Source organism: Lolium rigidum, chromosome 2 (assembly GCF_022539505.1).
Source record: "Lolium rigidum isolate FL_2022 chromosome 2, APGP_CSIRO_Lrig_0.1, whole genome shotgun sequence".
In the NCBI taxonomy this organism is placed as follows: Eukaryota; Viridiplantae; Streptophyta; class Magnoliopsida; order Poales; family Poaceae; genus Lolium; species Lolium rigidum.
Window position 1 is genome coordinate 237,875,109 of NC_061509.1, and position 24,969 is coordinate 237,900,077.

General features: G+C 43.9%; 3 protein-coding genes across 3 annotated transcripts; 2 read left to right on the forward strand and 1 right to left on the reverse strand.

The window, feature by feature from the left end:
• Window positions 1-5,457: 5,457 nt before the first annotated feature.
• LOC124690687 (glutathione S-transferase T2-like) lies at window positions 5,458-7,680 on the forward strand. Its single transcript, XM_047224043.1, has 3 exons — window positions 5,458-5,645; window positions 6,101-6,578; window positions 6,871-7,680. Exons 2-3 carry the CDS (start codon window positions 6,105-6,107, stop codon window positions 7,678-7,680), a joined length of 1,284 nt encoding a protein of 427 aa, XP_047079999.1. The 5' UTR covers window positions 5,458-5,645; window positions 6,101-6,104.
• A 7,962-nt stretch (window positions 7,681-15,642) lies between these two features.
• Window positions 15,643-20,567, forward strand: LOC124690688 (pentatricopeptide repeat-containing protein PPR5, chloroplastic-like). The gene is made up of 3 exons (XM_047224044.1): window positions 15,643-15,648; window positions 16,973-17,076; window positions 19,532-20,567. The coding sequence occupies exons 1-3, from the start codon at window positions 15,643-15,645 to the stop codon at window positions 20,244-20,246; spliced, it is 825 nt and encodes a 274-aa protein (XP_047080000.1). The 3' UTR covers window positions 20,247-20,567.
• Window positions 20,568-20,827: 260 nt separating this feature from the next.
• On the reverse strand, window positions 20,828-23,120 carry LOC124688367 (tRNA (carboxymethyluridine(34)-5-O)-methyltransferase-like). The gene is made up of 2 exons (XM_047222055.1): window positions 22,033-23,120; window positions 20,828-21,272 (listed from the first exon to the last, which is right to left on the reverse strand). The coding sequence occupies exons 1-2, from the start codon at window positions 23,109-23,111 to the stop codon at window positions 21,188-21,190; spliced, it is 1,164 nt and encodes a 387-aa protein (XP_047078011.1). The 5' UTR covers window positions 23,112-23,120; the 3' UTR covers window positions 20,828-21,187.
• Window positions 23,121-24,969: the final 1,849 nt, after the last annotated feature.

The window sequence follows — 24,969 nt, forward strand, 5'->3', positions numbered from 1 at the left end:
TTCCGGAACTAACCTATTAACAAGATGCCACAGTGCCAGTTCCTGTTTTCTGTTGTTTTTGCTTCCAGAAAGGCTGTTCGGGCAATATTCTCGGAATTGGACGAAATCAACGCCAAAGATCTTATTTTTCCCGGGAGGCTCCAGAACACCGAAGGGGAGTCGGAGGTGAGCCAGGGGGCCACCACACAGGTGGGCCGCGCGGGCCACACCCGGCCGCGCCGGCCTGGTGTGGGGCCACCCTGTCGCCCCTCTGCGCCGCCTCTTCGCCTATTTAAGCCCTTTCGACCTAAAAACGCGGTACCTTTTGACGAAACTCCGGAAAGACTCAGGGGCGCTGCCACCATCGCGAAACTCCAATTCAGGGGACAGAAGTCTCTGTTCCGGCACCCTTCCGGGACGGGGAAGTGCCCCTGGAAGCCATCTCCATCAACGCCACCGCCTCCATCATGCTCCGTGAGTAGTTCCCCCATGGACTACGGGTTCTAGGCTGCTAGCTAGTTGGTATTCTCTCCCCCATGTACTTCAATACAATGATCTCATGAGCTGCCTTACATGATTGAGATTCATCCGATGTAATTGGTGTTGTGTTTGTCGGGATCCGATGGATTGTTACGTTATGATTGTCTATCTACAAAGTTTATGAAGTTATTGTTGCTGCAATCTTGTTGTGTTTAATGCTTGTCACTAGGGCCCGAGTGGCATGATCTTAGATTTAAGCTCTATACTTATTGCTTAGATTGTATCTACAAGTTGTATGCACATGTCACTGTGTCCGGAACCAAAGGCCCCGAAGTGACGGAAATCGGGACAACCGAAGGGGATGGCGGTGATGTGAGGATCACATGTTTTCACGGAGTGTTAATGCTTTGCTCCGGTGCTCTATTAAAAGGAGTACCTTAATATCCGATGAGATTCCCTAGAGGCCTGGCTGCCACCGGCTGGTAGGACAAAAGATGTTGTGCAAGTTTCTCATTGCGAGCACGTACGACTATTATTGGAAAACATGCCTACATGATTAATGATCTTGATGTTCTGTCTTAATGCTATTTCAATCCTATCAATTGCCCGACTGTAATTTGTTCACCCAACACTTGTTATTGGAGAGTTGCCACTAGTGTAGATAGCTAGGAACCCCGGTCCATCTTTCATCATCATATACCCAACACTTGTTATTGGAGAGTTGCCACTAGTGTAGATAGCTAGGAACCCCGGTCCATCTTTCATCATCATATACTCGTTCTACATGTCATTGGAAGTAGTATCAACTATTTTCTGGTGCCATTGCTCTCATATTACTGCTACTGCTGCTGTGTTACTTTTACTATTGCTCTCATATCACCGCTACTTTCACATCACCCCTGTTGCTAGTGCTTTTCCAGGTGCAGCTGAATTGACAACTCAGTTGTTAAGGCTTATAAGTATTCTTTACCTCCCCTTGTGTCGAATCAATAAATTTGGGTTTTACTTCCCTCGAAGACTGCCGCGATCCCCTATACTTGTGGGTCATCATGGACCCCGGTCCATTCTTTTACATTGAATACAATCTACTGCAATACTTGTTCTACTGTTTTCTGCAAACAATCATCATCCACACTATACATCTAATCCTTTGTTGCAGCAAGCCGGTGAGATTGACAACCTCACTTGTTTCGTTGGGGCAAAGTACTTTGGTTGTGTTGTGCGGGTTCCACGTTGGCGCCGGAATCCCTGGTGTTGCGCCGCACTACATCCCGCTGCCATCAACCTTCAACGTGCTTCTTGGCTCCTCCTGGTTCGATAAACCTTGGTTTCTTTCTGAGGGAAAACTTGCCGATGTACGCATCACACCTTCCTCTTGGGTTCCCAACGGACGCGTGCTGTACGCGTATCAAGCATTTTTTCTGGCGCCGTTGCCGGGGAACTGAAGAAAAGCTACACCACAAAGATTTCTAACTCCCACGTCAACTACACGCCAGCAAATTTTTTCTGGCGCCGTTGCCGGGGAGATCAAGACACGCTGCAAGGGGAGTCTCCACAATCCAATCTCTTTACTTTGTTTTTGTCTTGCTTTATTTTATTTACTACTTTGTTTGCTGCACTATATCAAAACACAAAAAAATTAGTTGCTAGCTTTACTTTATTTACTGTCTTGCACTCTATATCAAAAACACAAAAATTAGTTACTTGCATTTACTTTATCTAGTTTGCTTTATTTACTACTGCTAAAATGGCCACTCCTGAAAATACTAAGTTGTGTGACTTCACAACCACAAATAATAATGATTTCTTATGCACACCTATTGCTCCACCTGCTACTACGAGCAGAATTCTTTGAAATAAAACCTGCTTTATCGAATCTTGTTATGCGAGAGCAATTTTCTCAGTGTTAGTTCTGATGATGCTGCTGCCCATCTCAATAATTTTGTTGAATTGTGTGAAATGCAAAAGTATAAAGATGTAGATGGTGACATTATAAAATTAAAATTCTTTCCTTTCTCTTTAAGAGGAAGAGCTAAAGATTGGTTGCTATCTCTGCCTAAGATTAGTATTGATTCATGGACTAAATGCAAGGATGCTTTTATTGGTAGATATTATCCTCCCGCTAAAATTATATCTTTGAGAAGTAGCATAATGAATTTCAAGCAATTAGATAATGAACATGTTGCTCAAGCATGGGAGAGAATGAAATCTTTGGTTAAAAATTGCCCAACCCATGGACTGACTACTTGGATGATCATCCAAACCTTTTATGCAGGACTGAACTTTTCTTCGCGGAACCTATTGGATTCAGTCGCTGGAGGTACCTTTATGTCCATCACTCTTGGTGAGGCAACAAAGCTTCTCGATAATATGATGATCAATTACTCTGAATGGCACACGGAAAGAGCTCCACAAGGTAAGAAGGTAAATTCTGTCGAAGAAACCTCTTCCTTGAGTGATAAGATTGATGCTATTATGTCTATGCTTGTGTAGCGACCTCACCTTTTTAGGGTGCCAATCTCTGTGCGTATCTGTGCTAGTCCCTGGATCAATCGCTAGCACACATAGTACAAGATGTAATACCAAGAAACAAAGGTCTTTGTTACATCGTATGATCCAGAATTTACATAAAGGATTACAAATTGCATAGCACAAGGCTAGCATATCATCAGAGTTTCACAACGAACAAACATAGACAGCATGGAGTCCTTCGTCTTCATGTGCCACAGGCGAGCATGTTGAGGATAGACTCGTAACCCTAACGTTTCCTTACTCATCGTCTAAAAAAAAAACCTGCAACATGATACGTTGCAGCCACGAATGGTCAATACATTTGAATTGTATTGGCAAGGACACTTTTGTGGACTCAAAAGGCATCCTATACCTACGTGCACATCTGGCCGGTAGAGCTCAGGTTCATTTTGCATAAAGCCAATTTTTCCCTATCGTTTATCAAAACATTTTCTGTCAATCTATTTAGCAGTAACATTGGTAAAACCCCAATGTACCAAATTAACAGTAGCATTGGTAAAGCCCCAATGTACCTTCCTACCCTTGTTCACCCATCAAATTTTATTTAAGAAATTGGGATGAGGAGATCTTCGAACAAGGACTTGTCAGTTCGCTCAAGTTGTCCATAACCGGGGACACGGCTAAGTACTTAGATTTTACACTCTCGAGAGGTTGTACACATTTACCCACATGGCCAGGTCAATCCTTCTACCTCGTTGCACATTTTGCTTAAGGACAGGTGTAGACCGTGGCCGAGACCTTCTGTGTGTAATCGCCCGAACCATTCCCTAAGGGTCACGCCCCCACCTACAGTATCCCTCTACCACCACCTGGCCCCTAGGATCCGGGTTCATACAACATACTTTGTCAAGCCAGAGCCATAGTAGCATGTGGTTGTACGTGAAGCTAATGAGCAAGGTTTGTCTACAATCTCTTTAAGCCTGGGTGACTTTCCGCAAGTGTGCACTAGCACCAGGGTCTTGCCCCCTGATACAGTCACCCTCTCCATAACTCCACCATTCACCCAGGTAATTCATTAAACTTAGTTGTTTTTCCTTAACCTCTATCAAAACATTTTCCATGGCATAGCAGGTAACAACTAAATTTAATGGCGGCTAAAGGAGTCTAGGAGTGGTGTAGCTAAACTACTAGGATTTATTAGCAGGCATAAAGCATAAACCCTAGACATGTCTACTATAAAAACACTACAGTGCAAGAGTTAAAAAACTGGGACTTTTGGTGTGTGTCACTTGCCTTTTTGTCGAAGATCATTCCCTTTTCTCTCAATCAAAACACGTGGCTCTCCGCACAAACTATAAGATAAAAATAGCACAACATAAACACACCATTCATAGCAACATAATCAAACAAGACAACAATCAGACATCGCTCTATGGTACTAAGGTGGGGCATGAGGTTTGTCTTGCAAGGTATGGTTTGATAGATTGGAAGGGTCATGTACTTAGAAAGGAAAAAATTATCCAAGTCAAATGCTTAGGAGGAAAGATTAACAAGGGCATATGGTCAAGGGTTGTTTGTTACACCGGAACGAATAATTGGAATGATCAATGTGATAGAATCAAATGAGGATCGGATGGCGTAAAGCAACATACCATTATGGAGAGTGTGACAACACTCACCAATGGCACAAGGAAAAAGATAGTTAGGAACTAGTGATATTAAAATTTTACTCAAATAACTCAATTGTTATTCGAATAATATGGACTAAGATAATATGTTGTGGAGAGATGTGATCATGTAACGTGGTGAATGTGTCTAAATGATTTGGATAATCGAAGAACGATATTGTGGATCATAGAAATAACGCGAAAACAAAGTGTGTGAATCCGACATGCAAAATGTCCAGAATGATCAACGCATTTTACTGATTCCAACGGTATAAAATTTGTCCAAAACCTCCGTGTAGAACTCAACATATGGATTTTACAATTCGCGGTTAAATTTCTAATGGTGTCCAAAAAGTTGTCCAAACAAATTGGTCGGATGGAGAAACTTCCTACACGAAAGTTGTAGAGAATAATTTTACAAACTTAATGCAAGAACCACTGTTCTAAACGGAGATCTAGATCTTTAGTTACGAAATTTCAAAGTTTCTAAGGAGCTAGCTAGTTCAAACTACTTAACACGAATGGATCGATCAGAGATGCAGCTAACTAATGTTGGACACTTGGATTAAGATTCAACGTGCTATGATGGATCGCCATTCATCAATTGAATAGAACTTAACACTTCAGAAATAGACTTACATGAAGGCCGAAGGGACGATGGGATTTACCACGCCCGCGATGTTGAAGCTGCGGCGTCGCGCCGTGTGTGCTGCCGCAGAGAGAGCAGCAGCTGCGCTACGTGCTGTGAGGGAGAGAAAGAGAGTGGCGTTAAGAGCATCCCTAGTGGTCTCTCTAAAGGGCCATCCAAATCCATTTAGATGGTTGTGAGGCTAAAAAACGGTCCCAGTGGTCTCTCTATAGCTTCCTCTAAATTTAGACAACCTCCCATATCGTTGCTCCATCCTCCAAACATAGAGGACGAAGCCACGACCATCCAAAGCGAAGCTGCTGCCCGCCCTTTCTTCCCGCGCGCGTCTGGAGAGCAGAAAAGGAGGCGGGAGCGTCTCCCGCGAAATCGCCGTCGCCGTCGCTCCACTCGCCGGCCAGGTACGACTTCTATTCCGGGGAATTAGCGAGATTGGGCGGGTGCTGGGCGGGGGCAGCGGTGCTGGGCGGGGGCAGCGGCGCCGGGCGGGTGCTGGGCGGGGGCGGCGCTGGGCCGCGCTGGGCGTCGGCGCAGGCCGGCCTCGACCGAAATCGAGCGGCGCAGGGCAGCGGTGCTGGGCGAGGGCGAGCGGCGCTGGGCGGGTGCTGGGCGGGGCCGGCGGCGCTGGGCGGGGCTGGTGGCCGGCGGACGCGGCCAATTTCTCAGGACGCGGACGGGGACGGGGCAAAGTCTCTGTTCGTTTTTTCTGTACTGCTGTTGTCTGTTTAGTTTGAGCAGTTTCTGTACCAATTTTTTTAGATAAACACATATGATTGAATTGCCTATACTGGAATATGATTGAATTGCTGTTGTTTGTAGACTAAATTGTTGAATGAATTTTGACATGTTTTGCTAGATAAATGGATAACTCACAGACGGATGACATTGGGTTTTTAGACATGTTGAATGGGGGATCAGGTGAAATGAATTGGAGTGGCACACAATATTCTAGCCCAATCAGTGAACAAGAGAAGATGCCAACTCCGGATGTTTCTGTTGTTTCTGCATCTGCATTTGCAAAATCAAAACAAAAGAAAGCAAAAGCACCGTCGACAAAAGGGAAAAATTGGTCTAGCGATGAAGACAAGGTGTTGATAGCGGCATGGGGAAACACTAGTTTGGATGCGGTGACCGGGACAGATCAAAACTCAAGTTGTTATTGGAATAGGATTTTAGATTACTACAACTTGCATAAGGACCCGTCATGGCCCGAGCGTAATTATAATGCAGTCAATTGCCGTTTCACTGTTATTTCAGCGGCCACAAGCAAGTTTTGTGGATGTCTTCAGCAGATATTAAACCTGAATGAAAGCGGAAGGACTCTCAACCAGAAGGTAACGCTACATTTCTGTTTGCAACAAGTTCTAATTCGCTTTTAGTTTTATCTATGTGTGGCCAATCTATGTTTTCTGACATTTTTCGTATATTCTAATAATTCAATTTGTGACGGTAAAATCTGGCACCATATATTTCAGAATGCATGCAAACAAGGTTACCTCTACTAAATTTAGTAGTTGAACGCTGCACTGTACTAAATTTAGTCTGTGTACTGAATTACTAATGCAACAGATGTATAACTGTGTACCGAACCTTCTGTGGCTAACACTACAGTTGTTGTTTTTGTAGCAAACAGATGCTGAACTCCTGTACATGTCTTTGGATCCTGAAAAGAAGCCATTCAAACTAATGCATTGCTATGTAGAGTTTGAGAAGTACCCAAAGTGGGCGACACGTACGGTTCCTCAGAAAAAACAAAAGAAAACCTCCGATGCAAGTCCAGGTTCAACCTCCAATGATGAAGATTTTGTGGTATGCACAGATGCTTTAGAAAACGAGAAAAGACCTCGTGGTACCAAGTATGCGAAAGAACAAAGAGATAAAGCCTCCGATGGTAGTGCTGTCAAGTTGTCATTGGAAACCGTATGGGCACAGAAGTTAGAGAAAGATGATATCAAAGAGGCGGCAAAGAGTGCTCGCTATGCACTAGCATTTGAGTTGCAAAAAAAGCAGATTGAATTGAAAGAGAGGGAGGATGCAAGGCAAGAGAGGGAGGATGCACGGCAAGAGAGGGAGGATGCACGAAAACAGTTTGAATTGGAAGAGAAAATCATGCTCACGGACACTAGTGGTATGAATGCTGCACAACAGCAATTCTACAAAGGCAAGCAGGATGAGATCATCGCTCGCCGACACCACTATTTCCAACGGCAATTTTTCCATCCCCAGTGCATGCAATCTATACTCCCTAACATACCAGGAAATCCTCTTTCCTCCCCTACTTCAAGTAATCTTGCAATATCATCTTCATTTGGAGACCTCAGGTATTCGTCCCCAAAGATTTCACAAATTTTGATCACAAACTTCTTGCAAGCCTCTAGATTAGTAGCTTCTGCCGACCGGATGTACTCATCGGCACCATCAGCTGCTATTCCATAACTTAGCATCCGCATTGTTGCAGTCATCTTTTGCAAAGGATGCAACCCAAGAAGTCCACAAGCACTTCTTTTTTGCATAAAATAACCATCATAATCATGTTCAAGTATACTATCGGATATGCGCTTAAACAAAGTACTGGACATCCTAAACCTGTGCATAAAGAAGTAAATGAGATAGGGAGGTGAAAATAGAAAAAAACGAGAGTAATGGGGTAATTGCGAACCTTCGCCGAAAAAAGTGTTCGGGATAGCGAGGATTTTCTCTGAAGTAGTCATTCCAGAGGAGAACAAATCCGGCATCTCTTGCTCGGTCAATTGTCTGACGCCCATGCTTGGAATCGCCATGGCGTCGAGCGTTTCTCTTCTCTTCCTCCTCACGCTCTCCAAATGCTGCAAGAATGAGTTCGTCGTCATCAGATGAAGACGACGACGAATTCATGAGCATATCCAATGAGGAAAATTCTCCATTCATCATTTTTCGGTGTTGGACAGAGGAGTTCAAAAGAGAGATGAGAGAAGGAAAAGCGAGGAGTGTTGGATGAGAGGTGGGAGGGGTGGTATATATGGACCTGGAAATATAGCCGTTGGAAATATAGCCGTTGGAAATATAGCCGTTTGAAATATAGCCGTTTGAAATATTACTAAACTATATGAGAGAGAATTTAGATGTCCTAGATATAGAGGAACCACTGAAAAACTGAGATCATCTAAAAAGGAATCTTTATAGATGACCATCTATATGGACATATAGAGGACCATATTTAGAGGAACCACTAGAGATGCTCTAAGGCCTTGTGGTGTGATGGGAGGCTCCCTGGGCAGGCTATTTATAGGGGCATAGGCTGTCTAGGTTCGTCGCACGGGCGGCCGGAAATCACGCGCGGCGAAATTCACGCGAGCACGGTGCGAGCTGGGGGCGGTGCGGGCGTGGGCGCGAGGAAGCGCGTGCGCGGGAGGCGAGCGCGGGGCGCGTGGCCGCGTGGGCTGCTGGGACGCGGGGTGGGGCCGCGGGCGGGTTGGGCCGCGCGAGCTGGGCTGGTCGGTCTGGCCACGCAATTCATTTTTTTTCAGAATTTAAAAATATAATTTTGGAGGATCAAAAATAATCGTAAAAAGGTAAATAAGGTTCCATTGGATTCTTCACGAAAAATAATTTTAATATGAGATTAAATTTGGGATAAAAATATAAACTTTATAAAATCAAAATTTGACATACATGTCTATGTGGCTACAGTGCCTTTTTACGGTTTAATATTTTCTCAAAATAATGATTTTATAAGTTTTTAAAACATCCGAACAAAATAGAGTATTGTTGGCAAATCTTTTTTTTTTTGAAAACCAAGGTCTATGAAGACTCTATTTTTTTGAAATACCTTTCTAATAAACACAAAAGTTTTAATTTGTTGTGAAAATTCAGACAAACAAACAAACACTCGCTTTATTTTATTTTCACATTTCAAAATTTAATTTTTTTTTTTGGGATGTGACAGCTTGTGAATGATAGGACTAATGTTGATCCTAATAATGTTCCGTTAGCTTCATTGGTTGCTCAAGAAGAACATGTTGATGTAAACTTCATTAAAAATAATAGTTTCAACAACAATGCTTATCGGAACAATTCTAGTAATAACTATAGGCCATATCCTTACAATAATGGTAACGGTTATGGTAATTCTTATGGAAATTCTTACAAAAATAATAGGAATACACCCCCTGTACTTGAAGCTATGCTTAAAGAATTTATTAGTACACAAACTGCTTTTAACAAATCTGTTGAGGAAAAGCTCAATAAAATTGATATTCTCGCTTCTAAGGTTGATAGTCTTGCCTCTGATGTTGATCTTTTGAAATCGAAAGTTATGCCTAATAAGGATATTGAAAATAAAATTGTTACTACAGCAAATGCCATCCAAGTTAAAATTAATGAGAATATAAGATTGATGGCCGAATTGCATGCTAGGTGGGAAAGAGAAGAAAATGAAAAACTTGCTAAATAGAATAATGTAGCTAAAGTTTGGACTATTACCACCACTAGTAATGTTAATGATTCACATGTTGCTGCACCTCCTACTATCAATGGTAAAATAATTGGTGTTGGCAATGTTACTACTTCTAGTGCAAAGCGTGCAAAATTGCCTGAAACTGCTAAAACTGCTGAAATTGCCTGTGATAAAACTGCTGAATTTTTTTCCAACATTTGGGATGATGATCCCATTGCTTTAGATTATAATGGTTTGGATTTTGATGATTGTCACATCTATGAAGTTATAAAGTTCTTACAAAAACTTGCTAAGAGTCCTAATGCTAGTGCTATAAACTTGGCTTTCACAAAACATATTACAAATGCTCTCATAAAAGCTAGAGAAGAGAAACTAGAACGTGAAGCTTCTATTCCTAGGAAGCTAGAGGATGGTTGGGAGCCCATCATTAAGATGAAGGTCAATGACTTTGATTGTAATGCTTTATGTGATCTTGGTGCAAGTATTTCCGTTATGCCTAAGAAAATCTATAATATGCTTGACTTGCCACCATTGAAAAATTGTTATTTGGATGTTAATCTTGTTGATAATGCTATAAAGAAACCTTTGGGGAGAGTTTATAATGTTCTCATTACCGTTAACAATAACCTTGTCCCCGTTGATTTTGTTGTCTTGGATATTGAATGCAATGCATCTTGTCCCGTTATATTGGGAAGACCTTTTCTTCGAACTGTTGGAGCTATCATTGATATGAAGGAAGGTAATATTAAATATCAATTTCCTCTCAAGAAAGGTATGGAACACTTCCCTAGAAAGAGAATGAAGTTACCTTTTGATTCTATTATTAGAACAAATTATGATGTTGGTACTTCGTCTCTTGATAACACTTGATATACACTTTCTGCGCCTAGCTGAAAGGCGTTAAAAAAAAGCGCTTATGGGAGACAACCCATGTTTTTACTACAGTAATTTTATTTTATATTTCAATCTTGGAAGTTGTTTACTGCTGTAGCAACCTCTCCTTATCTTAGTTTTGTGCATTTTTGTGCCAAGTAAAGTCGTTGATAGTAAGGTTCATACTAGATTTGGATTACTGCGCAGAAACAGATTTCTTTGCTGTCACGAATTTCGACCTGCCTCTCTATAGATAGCTCAGAAAAATATGCCAATTTACGTGCGTGATCCTCAGATATGTACGCAACTTTCATTCAATTTGGGAATTTTAATTTGAGCAAGTCTGGTGCCTCAATAAAATCCGTCTTTACGGACTGTTCTGTTTTGACAGATTCAGCTTTTTATTTCGCATTGCCTCTTTTGCTATGTTGGATGAATTTCTTTGTTCCATTAATGTTCAGTAGCTTTGTGCAATGTCCAGAAGTGTTAAGAATGATTATGTCACCTCTGAACATGTGAATTTTTATTATGCACTAACCCTCTAATGAGTTGTTTCGAGTTTGGTGTGGAGGAAGTTTTCAAGGATCAAGAGAGGGAGATGATACAATATGATCAAGGAAAGTGAAAGCTCTAAGCTTGGGGATGCCCCGGTGGTTCACCCCTGCATATTTTAAGAGGACTCAAGCGTCTAAGCTTGGGGATTCCCAAGGCATCCCCTTCTTCATCGATAACATTATCAGGTTCCTCCCCTGAAACTATATTTTTATTCCATCACATCTTATGTGCTTTGCTTGGAGCGCCGATTTGTTTTTGTTTTTTTTTGTTTGAATAATATGGATCCTAGCATTCATTGTGTGGGAGAGAGACGCGCTCCGCTGTTGCATATGGACAAATATGTCCTTAGGCTTTACTCATAGTATTCATGGCGAAGGTTGAATCTTCTTCGTTAAATTGTTATATGGTTGGAATCGGGAAATGCTACATGTAGTAATTCTAAAATGTCTTGAATAATTTGATACTTGGCAATTGTTGTGCTCATGTTTAAGCTCTTGCATCATATACTTTGCACCCATTAATGAAGAAATACATAGAGCTTGCTAAAATTTGGTTTGCATATTTGGTCTCTCTAAAGTCAAGATAATTTCTAGTATTGAGTTTTGAACAACAAGGAAGACGGTGTAGAGTCTTATAATGTTTACAATATGTCTTTTATGTGAGTTTTGCTGCACCGGTTCATCCCTGTGTTTGTTTCAAATAACTTTGCTAGCCTAAACCTTGTATCGAGAGGGAATACTTCTCATGCATCCAAAATCCTTGAGCCAACCACTATGCCATTTGTGTCCACTATACCTACCTACTACATGGTATTTCTCCGCCATTCCAAAGTAAATTGCTTGAGTGCTACCTTTAAAATTTCCATTCTTTACCTTTGCAATATATAGCTCATGGGACAAATAGCCTAAAAACTATTGTGGTATTGAATATGTACTTATGCACTTTATCTCTTATTAAGTTGCTTGTTGTGCGATAACCATGTTCCTGGGGACGCCATCAACTACTCTTTGTTGAATATCATGTGAGTTGCTATGCGTGTCCGTCTTGTCTGAAGTAAGGGAGATTTACCACTCATTTAATGGTTAGAGCATGCATATTGTTAGAGAAGAACATTGGGCCGCTAACTAAAGCCATGAATCATGGTGGAAGTTTCAGTTTTGGACATATATCCTCAATCTCATATGAGAACACTAATTGTTGCTACATGCTTATGCATTAAAGAGTAGTCCATTATCTGTTGTCTATGTTGTCCCGATATGGATGTCTAAGTTGAGAATAATCAAAAGCGAGAAATCCAAATGCGAGCTTTCTCCTTAGACCTTTGTACAGGCGGCATAGAGGTACCCCTTTGTGACACTTGGTTAAAACATTTGTATTGCGATAATCCCGGTAATCCAAGCTAATTAGGACAAGGTGCGGGCACTATTAGTATACTATGCATGAGGCTTGCACTTGTAAGATATAACTTACATGATACATATGCTTTATTACTACTGTTGACAAAATTGTTTCTTGTTTTCAAAATCAAAGCTCTAGCACAAATATAGCAATCAATGCTTCCCTCTGCGAAGGGCCTTTCTTTTACTTTTATGTTGAGTCAGTTCACCTATCTCTCTCCACCTCAAGAAGCAAACACTTGTGTGAAATGTGCATTGATTCCTACATACTTGCATATTGCACGGAGGTGGCGTTTTGGCTCATAGGAGCAAATGCTCCCATTATACAAAATAATTAAAAAACAATTTTAAAAATGTTAAAAAATTCTGACATAAATTTTTTGGTGTACATCGTGACATTGTTTGTTAGTGCACAAGTTTTCATGGAGAAACAATATTTTATGTGGCGTGTACAAAAAAGACAAAAAAATATCCTGTACGTAGTCGTGTTATAGCATCAAAATTTGTCTTTTTTATAGGAGCCACAATTTTTTTAAGTTTCTTTTGAAAACTTGTGCACGAACATAAAATGTGTAGATGTACATGAAAAATTTTACTTTAGAATTTTTTGACACTTCGAAATGTAGATTCACATAGTGGGAGCAAATGCTCCTATGAGCCAAAGTGAATATCCCATATTGCACTTGTTATATTATTTTACATTGACAATATCCATGAGATATACATGTTACAAGTTGAAAGCAACCGCTGAAACTTAATCTTCCTTTGTGTTGCTTCAATACCTTTACTTTGATTTATTGCTTTATGAGTTAACTCTTATGCAAGACTTATTGATGCTTGTCTTGAAAGTACTATTCATGAAAAGTCTTTGCTTTATGATTCATTTGTTACTGGTCATTACCATTGTTTTGATCGCTGCATTCATTACATATGCTTACAATAGTATGATCAAGGTTATGATGGCATGTCACTCCAGAAATTATCTTTGTTATCATTTACCTGCTCGGGACGAGCGAGAACTAAGCTTGGGGATGCCGATACGTCTCCGATGTATCGATAATTTCTTATGTTCCATGCCACATTATTGATGATATCTACATGTTTTGTACACATTATATGTCGTATTTATGCATTTTCCGGCACTAACCTATTAACGAGATGCCGAAGAGCCAGATTGCTTGTTTTCTGCTGTTTTTGGTTTCGAGAAATCCTAGTAAGGAAATATTCTCGGAATTGGACGAAATCAACGCCCAGGGGCCTATTTTTACACGAAGCTTCCGGAAGACCGGAGGGAGACGAAGTGGGGCCACGGGGCGCCGCCACACTAGGGCGGCGCGACCTAGAGGGGGCCCGCGCGGCCCTAGCGTGTGGGGCCCCCGTGACTCTCCCGACTCCGCCCTTCCGCCTACATATAGCCTTCGTCGCGAAACCCCCAGTATCGAGAGCCACGATACGGAAAACCTTCCAGAGACGCCGCCGTCGCCAATCCCATCTCGGGGGATTCAGGAGATCGCCTCCGGCACCCTGCCGGAGAGGGGAATCATCTCCCGGAGGACTCTTCACCGCCATGGTCGCCTCCGGAGTGATGTGTGAGTAGTTCACCCCTGGACTATGGGTCCATAGCAGTAGCTAGATGGTCGTCTTCTCCTTATGTGCTTCATTGTCGGATCTTGTGAGCTGCCTAACATGATCAAGATCATCTATCTGTAATTCAATATGTTGTGTTTGTCGGGATCCGATGGATAGAGAATACTATGTTATGTTGATTATCAATCTATTACCTATGTGTTGTTTATGATCTTGCATGCTCTTCGTTATTAGTAGAGGCTCTGGCCAAGTTTTTACTCTTAACTCCAAGAGGGAGTATTTATGCTCGATAGTGGGTTCATGCCTCCATTAAATCTGGGATAGTGACAGAAAGTTCTAAGGTTGTGGATGTGCTTGTTGCCACTAGGGATAAAACATTGATGCTATGTCCGAGGATGTAGTTATTGATTACATTACGCACCATACTTAATGCAATTGTTTGTTGTTTGCAACTTAATACTGGAAGGGGTTCGGATGATAACCTGAAGGTGGACTTTTTAGGCATAGATGCATGCTGGATAGCGGTCTATGTACTTTGTCGTAATGCCCAATTAAATCTCACTATACTCATTATATCATGTATGTGCATGGTCATGCCCTCTCTATTTGTCAATTGCCCGACTATAATTTGTTCACCCAACATGCTATTTATCTTATGGGAGAGACACCTCTAGTGAACTGTGGACCCCGGTCCATTCTTTTACATTGAATAAAATCTACTGCAATACTTGTTCTACTGTTTTCTGCAAACAATCATCATCCACACTATACATCTAATCCTTTGTTATAGCAAGCCGGTGAGATTGACAACCTCACTGTTTCGTTGGGGCAAAGTACTTTGGTTGTGTTGTGCAGGTTCCACGTTGGCGCCGGAATCCCTGGTGTTGCGCCGCACTACATCCCGCTGCCATCAACCTTCAACGTGCTTCTTGGCTCCTCCTGGTTCGATAAACCTTACTTTCTTTCTGAGGGAAAACTTGCCGCTGTACGCATCACACCTTCCTCTTGGGGTTCCCAACGGACGCGTGCTGTACGCGTATCAGGAAGCTCATCTTCGATCTCAGGTCGGGTCTCACAGTGGACACCACCCCAAGTGGCATGTTCCCCGGTGGTGGCATCGGCTCCCGACCGGCGAGATCTCCTGTCAGCGGTGGAGAAGACCACGGACTCGATTGCTTTTTATTTTTTAGTTCTAGGGTCTGTTCTGTAAAGGTTTCGGCCTTATTTGCTAATCTTCAATTTGTAAGGGGCCTTGTTGTAAGTTGTAACCCACCGACGGATTAATGAAGCAGCCTCTGGGACCTTCGGGTCCTCCATTGTTAAAAAAAAGCTTCTCCAGCTGCTGCGCCTTGCCCTGGACGTCGAGCTTCTCCAGCACCCTGCCGACCGTCGCCGACAGATCCGCCAGGTGCTGATCCACCGCCTCCGCCTTGCCCATCCTAGTTAGTATGTGACTCGGCCCGAGATTTGGTGGAGGATCCAGCGGACGAACTCTAGAGGTAGGTGGGGAAATTTTTGGGGGATTTTTCGGTGGATCCACGGAGGGAAGCAATGGAGGTAAGGCTCTGATACCAGAATGTTATGACCACCGATACTAGATGAATTCAAATCATAGGTTCGATACAAGAGAGACGGATTTTGATCCGTTCGTTCGTTCGGTTCAGAGTCTATAGATTCGATGCCGATTACATCTCACGTGCCCTGCCCTGCTACTTATACACCAGCTCACATGGTCCAGTCCTTCGATGTGTAGCGGGTTCTGGGTCACACAACACGGGCTGAGCGTCCAGTTGTTGTCGTCCTAGGCCTTGGGTACATGGATGGTGCCGACGGAGGGACCACGTCTCCTACCGTGACACGACTCAAGGCAGTACAACGTGGTACAGAAAAGGCAAATGCACGGGCGATGCACTGCCAGGACACCACACGGTGCAAAGAGATCCAAGGCAGTGCAACATGGTACAACAAAGCAGTACACGACGGTGCACTTCCACCACACTGTGCGGTGCAAAAACGATCTAAGGCAGTGCAACACCGTACACTAAGGCAATTCACGGTTGGTGAACTACCAGAACACCGCGCGGTGTAAAAGCGACTCAAGGCAGTACAAAAATGGTACAAAAACCAAATGCACGGGTAATGCACTCATAGGACACCGCGCGGTGCAAAGCGATCCAAGGCAGTGCAAATTCGTACAACAAAGCAATGCACGACAGTGCACTTCCACGACACTGCGCGGTGCAAAAGCGACCCGTTCAAAAAAAAGTTCGTCCAAACCTATGAAGATGGGATCTAGTTTTGTAGATCTCGACGCGACTAGCACAACTATGAAAACGAAACTTTATTTGGATACTCGGTTTGCTAGATATTTCAGTTTTCGTATCTGAATCTACGGAAAAGGGAAAAGCCACGCAGCGACCTACTGTGCGCCCGCCACGTGTCGTGCTAGGATGATCCACGGGGGCTTCAAACGCACCAGGTCGCGCCACTTGTCAGCGCGCGGCGTGAAGCCGAGCGCCCTCCCCTAAAGGGCGCTCTTTTTCTTGTAAAAACGAAATTGAGCACGACTAGGACGTGCGCGAGCTCTGCGCTCCGCGTCAGCATGCGGGATGGCGCGCGGGGTCATTCCGCGCTTGACACGTGGCTACGCAGCAACAGCCAGTCCCCCCGTCCATCTACCCACCATTTAAACAGTCTCCACGTCTACCTACCCGGCGTCATTACAAAGGAGAAAAAAATAGTGCACCGCGACATATGATTTCAGCTGTCCCCGCGGATTATCAGTTTTTGTTAGACAAGGATTCCACCGTTTATGATTTGTGAAATTTCGGCTTGTCAAAAACATTTCTGCTCATTTCTCTAATGCTTTATGTTTTGCTAGATTTTCAGATGGATGCAGAAACAGCGGTGGTACGTCGCCGACAACGACATCTATTCGAAGCTGATATCTGTGATGGGGAGGAAAGGGCAGATACGGATGGCAATGTGGCTCTTCTCCCACACTAGTAGAAAAAGAGCCTTCCATCCGTCCCCATTAGTCCCCAAAATATACGAACCGCGACTAATGGGGTCTTTAGTCGCGGTTCGGGAGGTGACCCGCGACCAAAAGTCTGGGTCCAGCGGGCTCGGTCGACAGCTGGGGCGCGGGAGGGGCTTTAGTCATGGTTGGCCAGGTGCCCGAAGGCCTTTAGTCGCGGTTGGCCGGGCCAACCGGGACTAAAGCCCAACCCCTATATATACCGTTCAGCACACTCACTTAGCCATTTGGTGCCACTTCTCTTCACAATCTTCACAAGTGGGTGGTGGGTTTGATTTTGGTTCCTCTTATGCACATTTGGTGTTCGATGAAATGCCCGAGAGATTGAAAGAAACATGATATGAAGTGTCCGAGCCACACTTGAGCTTTCTCATTTATTTTTCCTCAATCGCGGTTAGCAACTTGAACCTTTCATGTGTCATTGATAAAATATGCATGTGTGTAGTTCATTGTTTAATTTCTATAATTTCTAGCTAGTTAGTTTAACAAATGCATGATGGTTAATTATATACTTTATATAATAATAATGCAGATGAATCGGCAATAGATGTACGGTAACCGACTCTCCGGCGAGTTCACTACGGGTTTGAAAGGTTTCTTCGTAGTGGCTAATGCGAACAAGCAGGGGTTTTTGTTATATGTCCATGTGTTGGCTGTAAGAATCAGAAGGGTTACTCTTCCTCAAGAGAAGTTCACCTGCACCTGCTTCAGCACGGTTTCATGCCAAGCTATAATTGTTGGATCAAGCATGGAGAAAGAGGGGTTATAATTGAAGAAGATGAAGAAGGGGATGATATCATCGATGAAAACTATCTTGATTATTTCGGTGATACTTTCATGGAGGATGCTGAAGGTGGGGAAGGTGAAGGGGAAGGTGAAGGTGAAGGGGAAGGTGAAGAAGAGTCACGTGATGAGCCCGCTGATGATCTTGGTCGGACCATTGCTGATGCACGGAGAGGCTGCAAAACTGAAAAGGATAGGAGAATTTGGATCGCATGTTAGAGGATCACAAAAAGTCGCTGTACCCGGATGCGATAATGGTCTGAAAAAGCTGGGCTGCACACTGGATTTGCTGAAATGGAAGGCACAGGAAGGTCTATCTGACTCGGGATTTGAAAATTTGCTAAAAATGATGAAGAATATGTTTCCAAAGAATAACGAGTTGCCCGCCGATACGTACGAAGCAAAGAAGGTTGTCTCGCCCTCTAGGTTTAGAGGTTCGAAGATACATGCATGCATTAACGATCGCATCTTCTATCGCGGTGAATACGAGAATTTGAATGAATGCCCGGTATGCACTCGCATTGCGTTATAAGATCGGAGGCGATGACCCTGGTGACGATGTTGAGGGCCAGAAACCCAGGAAGAGGGTTCCCGCCAAGGTGATGTGGTATGCTCCTATAATACCACGGTTGAAACGTTTGTTCAGGAACAAAGAGCATGCCAAGTTGTTGCGATGGCACAAAGAGGACCGTAAATGAGACGGGGAGTTGAGACACCCCGCGGATGGAACGCAATGGAGAAAGATCGACAGAGAGTTCAAAGATTTTGCAGCTGACGCAAGGAACATAAGATTTGGTCTAAGTACAGGTGGCATGAATCCTTTTGGCGAGCAGAGCTCCAGCCATAGCACCTGGCCCGTGACTCTATGCATCTACAACCTTCCTCCTTGGTTGTGCATGAAGCGGAAGTTCATTATGATGTCAATGCTCATCCAAGGTCCGAAGCAACCCGGCAACGACATCGATGTGTACCTAAGGCCATTAGTTGATGAACTTTTACAGTTGTGGGGCAGACCTGGTGTACGTGTGTGGGATGAGCACAAAGAAGAGGAATTTGACCTACGAGCGTTGCTTTTCGTAACCATCAACGATTGACCTGCTCTTAGTAACCTTTCGGGACAGTCAAATAAGGGATACAATGCATGCACGCACTGCTTACATGAGACTGAAAGTGTATATTTGCCAAATTGTAAGAAGAACGTGTACCTTGGGCATCGTCGATTTCTTCCGAAAATTCATAACGTAAGAAAGAAAGGCAAGCATTACAACGGCAAGGCAGATCACCGGCCGAAGCCTGCGGAACGTACTGGTGCTGAGGTATTTGATATGGTCAAGGATTTGAAAGTCATCTTTGGAAAGGGTCCTGGCGGACAATCAGTTCCGCAGGGAGCTGACGGGCACGCACCCATGTGGAAGAAGAAATCTATATTCTGGGAGCTAGAATATTGGAAAGTCCTAGATGTCCGCTCTGCAATCGACGTGATGCATGTTACGAAGAATATTTGCGTGAACCTGCTAAGCTTCTTGGACGTGTATGGGAAGACAAATGATACAAAGGAAGCACGGCACGACCAGCAACGTTTGAAAGACCCTAATGACCGGCATCCGGAATTGTTTCAAGATCGTGCCAGCTGACGTTTAACTCCATGATCACAAACTATGGGAAAGCAAGACTTATGGAGAAAGCTGAGTCTGTACTTGAGAAGATGGAAGAACTGGGATTCAAACCAAATTATGTGACGCAAGAATGTCTCATCACTCTGTACGCGTATTGTGATTGCGTCTCCAAGGCCCAACAGATATTCGATGAGCTTGTAAGCTCACAAAGTACTGTTCCCCTTTCTTCACTGAATGCAATGCTGGATGCCTACTGCATGAACCGCTTGCCCATGGAAGCAGATCGGTTGTTGGATACTGCAATAGAGAAAGGTGTCGTGCCCAATGCTTCGACGTATAAGTTGCTCTACAAGGCATACACCAGGGCGAATGATAAGATGCTTGTCCAGAAGTTGCTCCAGCGAATGAACAAGCAGGGTATTGTCCCGAATAAAAAGTTCTTCCTTGATGCTTTGGAAGCATTTGGCAACTCCGCCAATAAACCCAGGAGAGTACGTACCTCGGACGCTGCAACAGAGCCAAGTAGAGATTCTGCGAGCAATTCAGAAATGGCTCGTTCAAGCAAGACAAAGTTAAGTTTTTCGGAAGCAGTTGATGGCTTCACCAGGATATTACCCAATTCAAACTCTGCAAGCAAGGCAGATGCAGGTTCTGAAATCAATTCAGAAACAGCTACTTCAGACGAGCCAGAGTTAAGCTTTTCGCAAGTAGCTTCTTGATCGGACACTCTGTTCTGAACTGCTTGATAGTAGAATGTGTTCAATTGATTGTACCAAGTGATACGTTTGGGGGTTGGTCCTAGAAATGAGGTCACCCATGTGATCAGTGGCTTGAATTTGAACCATCCTAGATGGCGGGGTTGAAATTTTAGGAATACCTCTCATGCGCATTCATCAAAAAGGTTGAACCACATGGTACTAGAACCATCACATTCCATTCAACATCAAGATACCCTTCTGTTTGTACTTTGGCAGGGGTTGCTTGCTTCTAAACTTTATAGTTGTTATTATATAAAATCACAGTAGCAGTTTTTTCAATTTTGCCCGTACAGATCATTGCCCCCTTTTTTTGAGATAGATTATTGCCCTTGTTTCTATCTCTGGTTATGGTCTTTGCTGCTCTTCAGAGGAAGTGTCACAAGTTGAACAGTTTATTATGCATGGTTTAGGATCAATTTTGCTGAAAAGATCCATAAAACTGATAGTTATACATCCAGATGACGCGGTTTTGCCACTGAGAAATGAAGCAGAGTGCATACTGAGTGCTCACTGACTTAAAGAATGATCAATTATGCAAGACATAGTTCAAGCAATCATGCTAATTCACATGTTTCGATAGTTTAGAAGATAGTACAGGACTTCTGCAAGTCAGATGGCCCTTAAAATATCGAGCAATCTTGACTGAAGACAACTAGACAACCCATATACGAATCATGATACACATTAAGACAGCATGCCAAAAAAAGATCGCCAGCTACACCAGGCAAACTGAAGTGCTGCATTGCCAATGACATTGCTGAACTGAGAAAATTGTTGCTTGTGTCAGCCTCATGCATTCTGAGCTCAAAACTGTGCCCTCGCCTAGTCTAATATCTGATAATCCTACAAGACGCAAGGGCCGGGACAACAGATACATTCTCTATCATCACTTCGTCTGCAACTCAAAGCTTCTCAAGAACTATGCACCAGTTGGATTTGTCGTAGAATTGGTCGACGATAGCTGCATTTTTCATACCAGCAACTAACCTGAAACAATGACAACCAACAATGCAAAATATTTTCAATCAGAACACCAATAGATGAAGCAAAAGGGAGCAGACTATGTATAGCATTTCCTTTTTTTCAAGGCTAGTTTATTAACATGATAAGGGCTAAGATGGTAGCAATAGGTCACCCGTAAAATCTTTAACCATGAAAGATACAGCAAATCAACGCCTGTTGTCAAATTGCATGCCATGCTTGCATTTCCCGTTTTGCCACACCATTGTTTATGTAACCAAATAAACTACTCCCTCCGTCACGGTTTATTAGTCCCACGCGTATCTCTAGGTTGTCAATTTGACTTCAATAATATGAATTCTATAACACAAAAAATATATTGTTAAAAAGTATAACATGTAAAGTTTCTAATGATATATTTTTTTGTAACATATAACTCATATTAAGTTGGTTCAATAGATGACATAGGGACATGGGCAGGACTAATAAACTGGGATAGAGGTAGTAGTTGATTGACAAGTACGCCGTATGAAAATTATATCAAGTAAAAGTTAGCAAAGAAAGAATATGAAATGCAAAATCTTGTATGACATCTCTGAACAAATAGAGAATGATCTGACTAGTCATCAAATTAACACCATGGAGTAGGAGATTTTATGATGCCTCTACTATGGTGAATTAAAAAAAATGGCATGGTTTAATATCTTCACTTGTGCAGGATCCTACAAAAAAGGGGAAAACAAGAGACACATTTTTCATGAGAACGTTAAGAGCAAGGATACTGCACCTTTGAAGTTCTCCTTCGACAAAAATATGATAATAACGGTTGTAGACCACAGTGCCCTTCTTATCATCTTTCTTCGCCAATCCATTTTGAAGAGCAGCAGCAGATGCACCACCAATTTCAGCACGGTGAAATGGTAGATGCCAAGGAACAAAGTACTCCTGCTGGGTTTTGTCATGCTCATCCATAGTCAAGGAATCATCACTGCAAGCCACAGTAGTCTTATCCTCTGAACCATCGTAACTATTCTTCAGCTGATCATCTGTCTGCTTCGTGGCGCTGGTGTCTTCATCAGTCTCTCCAATGCTATCTAGCACACTAGAAGATTTGCTTCGCACGGGAGGACTGCTAGGATCAACCCACTCTTCATTATACTTATCACACAGCGGAGTCCACTTGTTAAGCAGCGACTTGTCCTCCTGCTCCACAGCCCAAACCGTGATCAGCACGAGCCCACCCCTCTTCACAACACGGACCAACTCCTCAATGGCTTTCCTCCGCCTCTCCTCAGTACTCAGATGATGCAGCACCGCTATCGAGATCGCCGCATCACCGACATTCTCCCTGTACGGCATGTTGACAGCGTCAGCAACAAACACCTCGTGCCCCCTCCCCGCGCATATCTCGATGAGCGGGGGGCTTATGTCGCAGCCTAGGTAGAAGCACCCGGGGTTGAAGCCCAGGTACTTGCCGTTGCCGCAGCCGGCGTCCAGCACGACGGACCCGGGCCTCAGCGAGTCGAGGAACCCCGCGACCTTGGGCCACTTGGCGAACCGCGTCGCGCTGAAGTGGGGGGCTATGGCGTCGTACACGCGGTGCACGTACTTCTTCTCGATGTGCGGTGTGGCCTGCACGCTCGGGGGGCAGCTGCGGTTGTTCCCCTCGGCGAGGGGCGCGGCCTGGCCTTCCAAACTGTCATCACTCGGCGTCATGGGATTGGGATTGCTGCTGCTGCGAATACCTTGGTAAGCTTGATTCCAGCAAGAGAATTCTTTCCCGTGAACTCTTGGGCTGTGCCGATTCGATGCAGAGATGGCCTGGCGTGGGGTCCTTGCTGCTACCCTCGAGAATATCTGGATCATGCAATGGTGCAAAAGCTTTGTTCCGGAGCCGCGGTACCGTGCTGGCAGAGCGCACGAGGCTTCGTCCTGCCGGCCGCGCGCCTTCCTGCTAGGTTGTGTCTGGTTACTTTAGCACGTGGACAGAAATCGCGGTGGCGTCACTTCCGCGGCGAATTCCGTAAGCAGATCTGAAGAGGAACGGGGCCACGATGGCATACTTCCGTGAGCAGATCTAGAGAGGAGGGGGAGAGGAAGGCGTACCTGATGCCTGATGCCGGCGTGGTGAGGGAGACGGCGGGCTCGGGCCTAGCTGTCTGCAGTGAGGAGGCGCGGGAGGTGATCGGAGGGGGCACGACTGGGGGAGGAGGCGATGAGGGTGGGTAGGGGACAGAGGCGGCGGCGCGGGACAGCGGTCAGCGGGGGAGGCGGCGGGGCTAGGGGAGGAGGGAGGCGCCGTTCGAGACTCGAGAGTCGGGACTCGGCCGGGTAAGATGGGTTTGGGCTTGGACGGGCCGAGCCGAGCCTTCCGGAGCGCGAGGGAAGGTCCACGGGGAGATTGTTGGGCTTGGTTTTTTCTTTCTACTTAGAGCATCTCCAACAGGCGCGCTATATCGCGGCGCGCCAAAAGCAAAAATCTGCGCGCGCTAAACCGTTGCCGCGCGCATGATCGATTTCTCCTCCGCCGGGTGCGCCATTTTGCTGCGCGCGTTGGCGCGGTAAAATAGCACCTCCGCCGGACGCGCCATTTTGCGAGCGCGCGGGCGCGCGCAAACAACAAACACACACAAGTATGCATCCAAGAAGATCAAACAATATATAAAAATTCACAAATATATTGTACCATCCAAATACAATACATTGTTCACAACAATACTTCACACCAAATACAACACGTCCAACATACAACAATACAACATGGTTTTGAGACAATACAACACATAGTTTTCAAACAAATACAACAAATATGCAACTATCGTTGTCCATTCCAATTCCACCATTCTTCCATGAGATCTTTTGAAGCTCATCATGTGTGTCGTTGCACCGAATGGCATGGTATGAGGCAATGAATCGGGCAATCCTATGTGCGGACCTCGTCACTTGCACGGGAACCCCCATCAAGTCGTAGTGGGTATGATCCACATCTTTTCCGTGATCTTCCTCTATAATCATGTTGTGCATGATTACACACGCGGTCTGATATACCAAAGGCATTCTTGATCCCAAAATCTAGCCGGTCCTCTAACTATGGCAAATTGGGCTTGCAAAATCCCAAATGCTCTCTCTACATCTTTCCTAGCCGCCGCTTGTGCATTGTGGAATTGAGTTTGCTTTTTACCTTTTGGTTGAATAATTGGCTTCACAAATGTTTGCCACCTTGGATATATGCTGAAGGAGATATGCCCTAGAGGCAATAATAAAGTGGTTATTATTTATATCTTTATGTTTATGATAAATGTTTATATATCATGCTATAATTGTATTAACCGAAACATTAGTACATGTGTGATATGTAGACAAACAAAGAGTCCCTAGTACGCCTCTTAACTAGCTTGTTGATTAATGGATGATTAGTTTCATAATCATGAACATTAGATGTTATTAATAACAATGTTATATCATTGTATGAATGATGTAATGGACACACCCAATTAAGCGTAGCATAAGATCTCGTCATTAAGTTATTTGCTATAAGCTTTCGATACATAGTTACCTAGTCCTTATGACCATGAGATCATGTAAATCACTTATACCGGAAAGGTACTTTGATTACATCAAACGCCACTGCGTAAATGGGTGGTTATAAAGGTGGGATTAAGTATCCGGAAAGTATGAGTTGAGGCATATGGATCAACGAGTGGGATTTGTCCATCCCGATGAC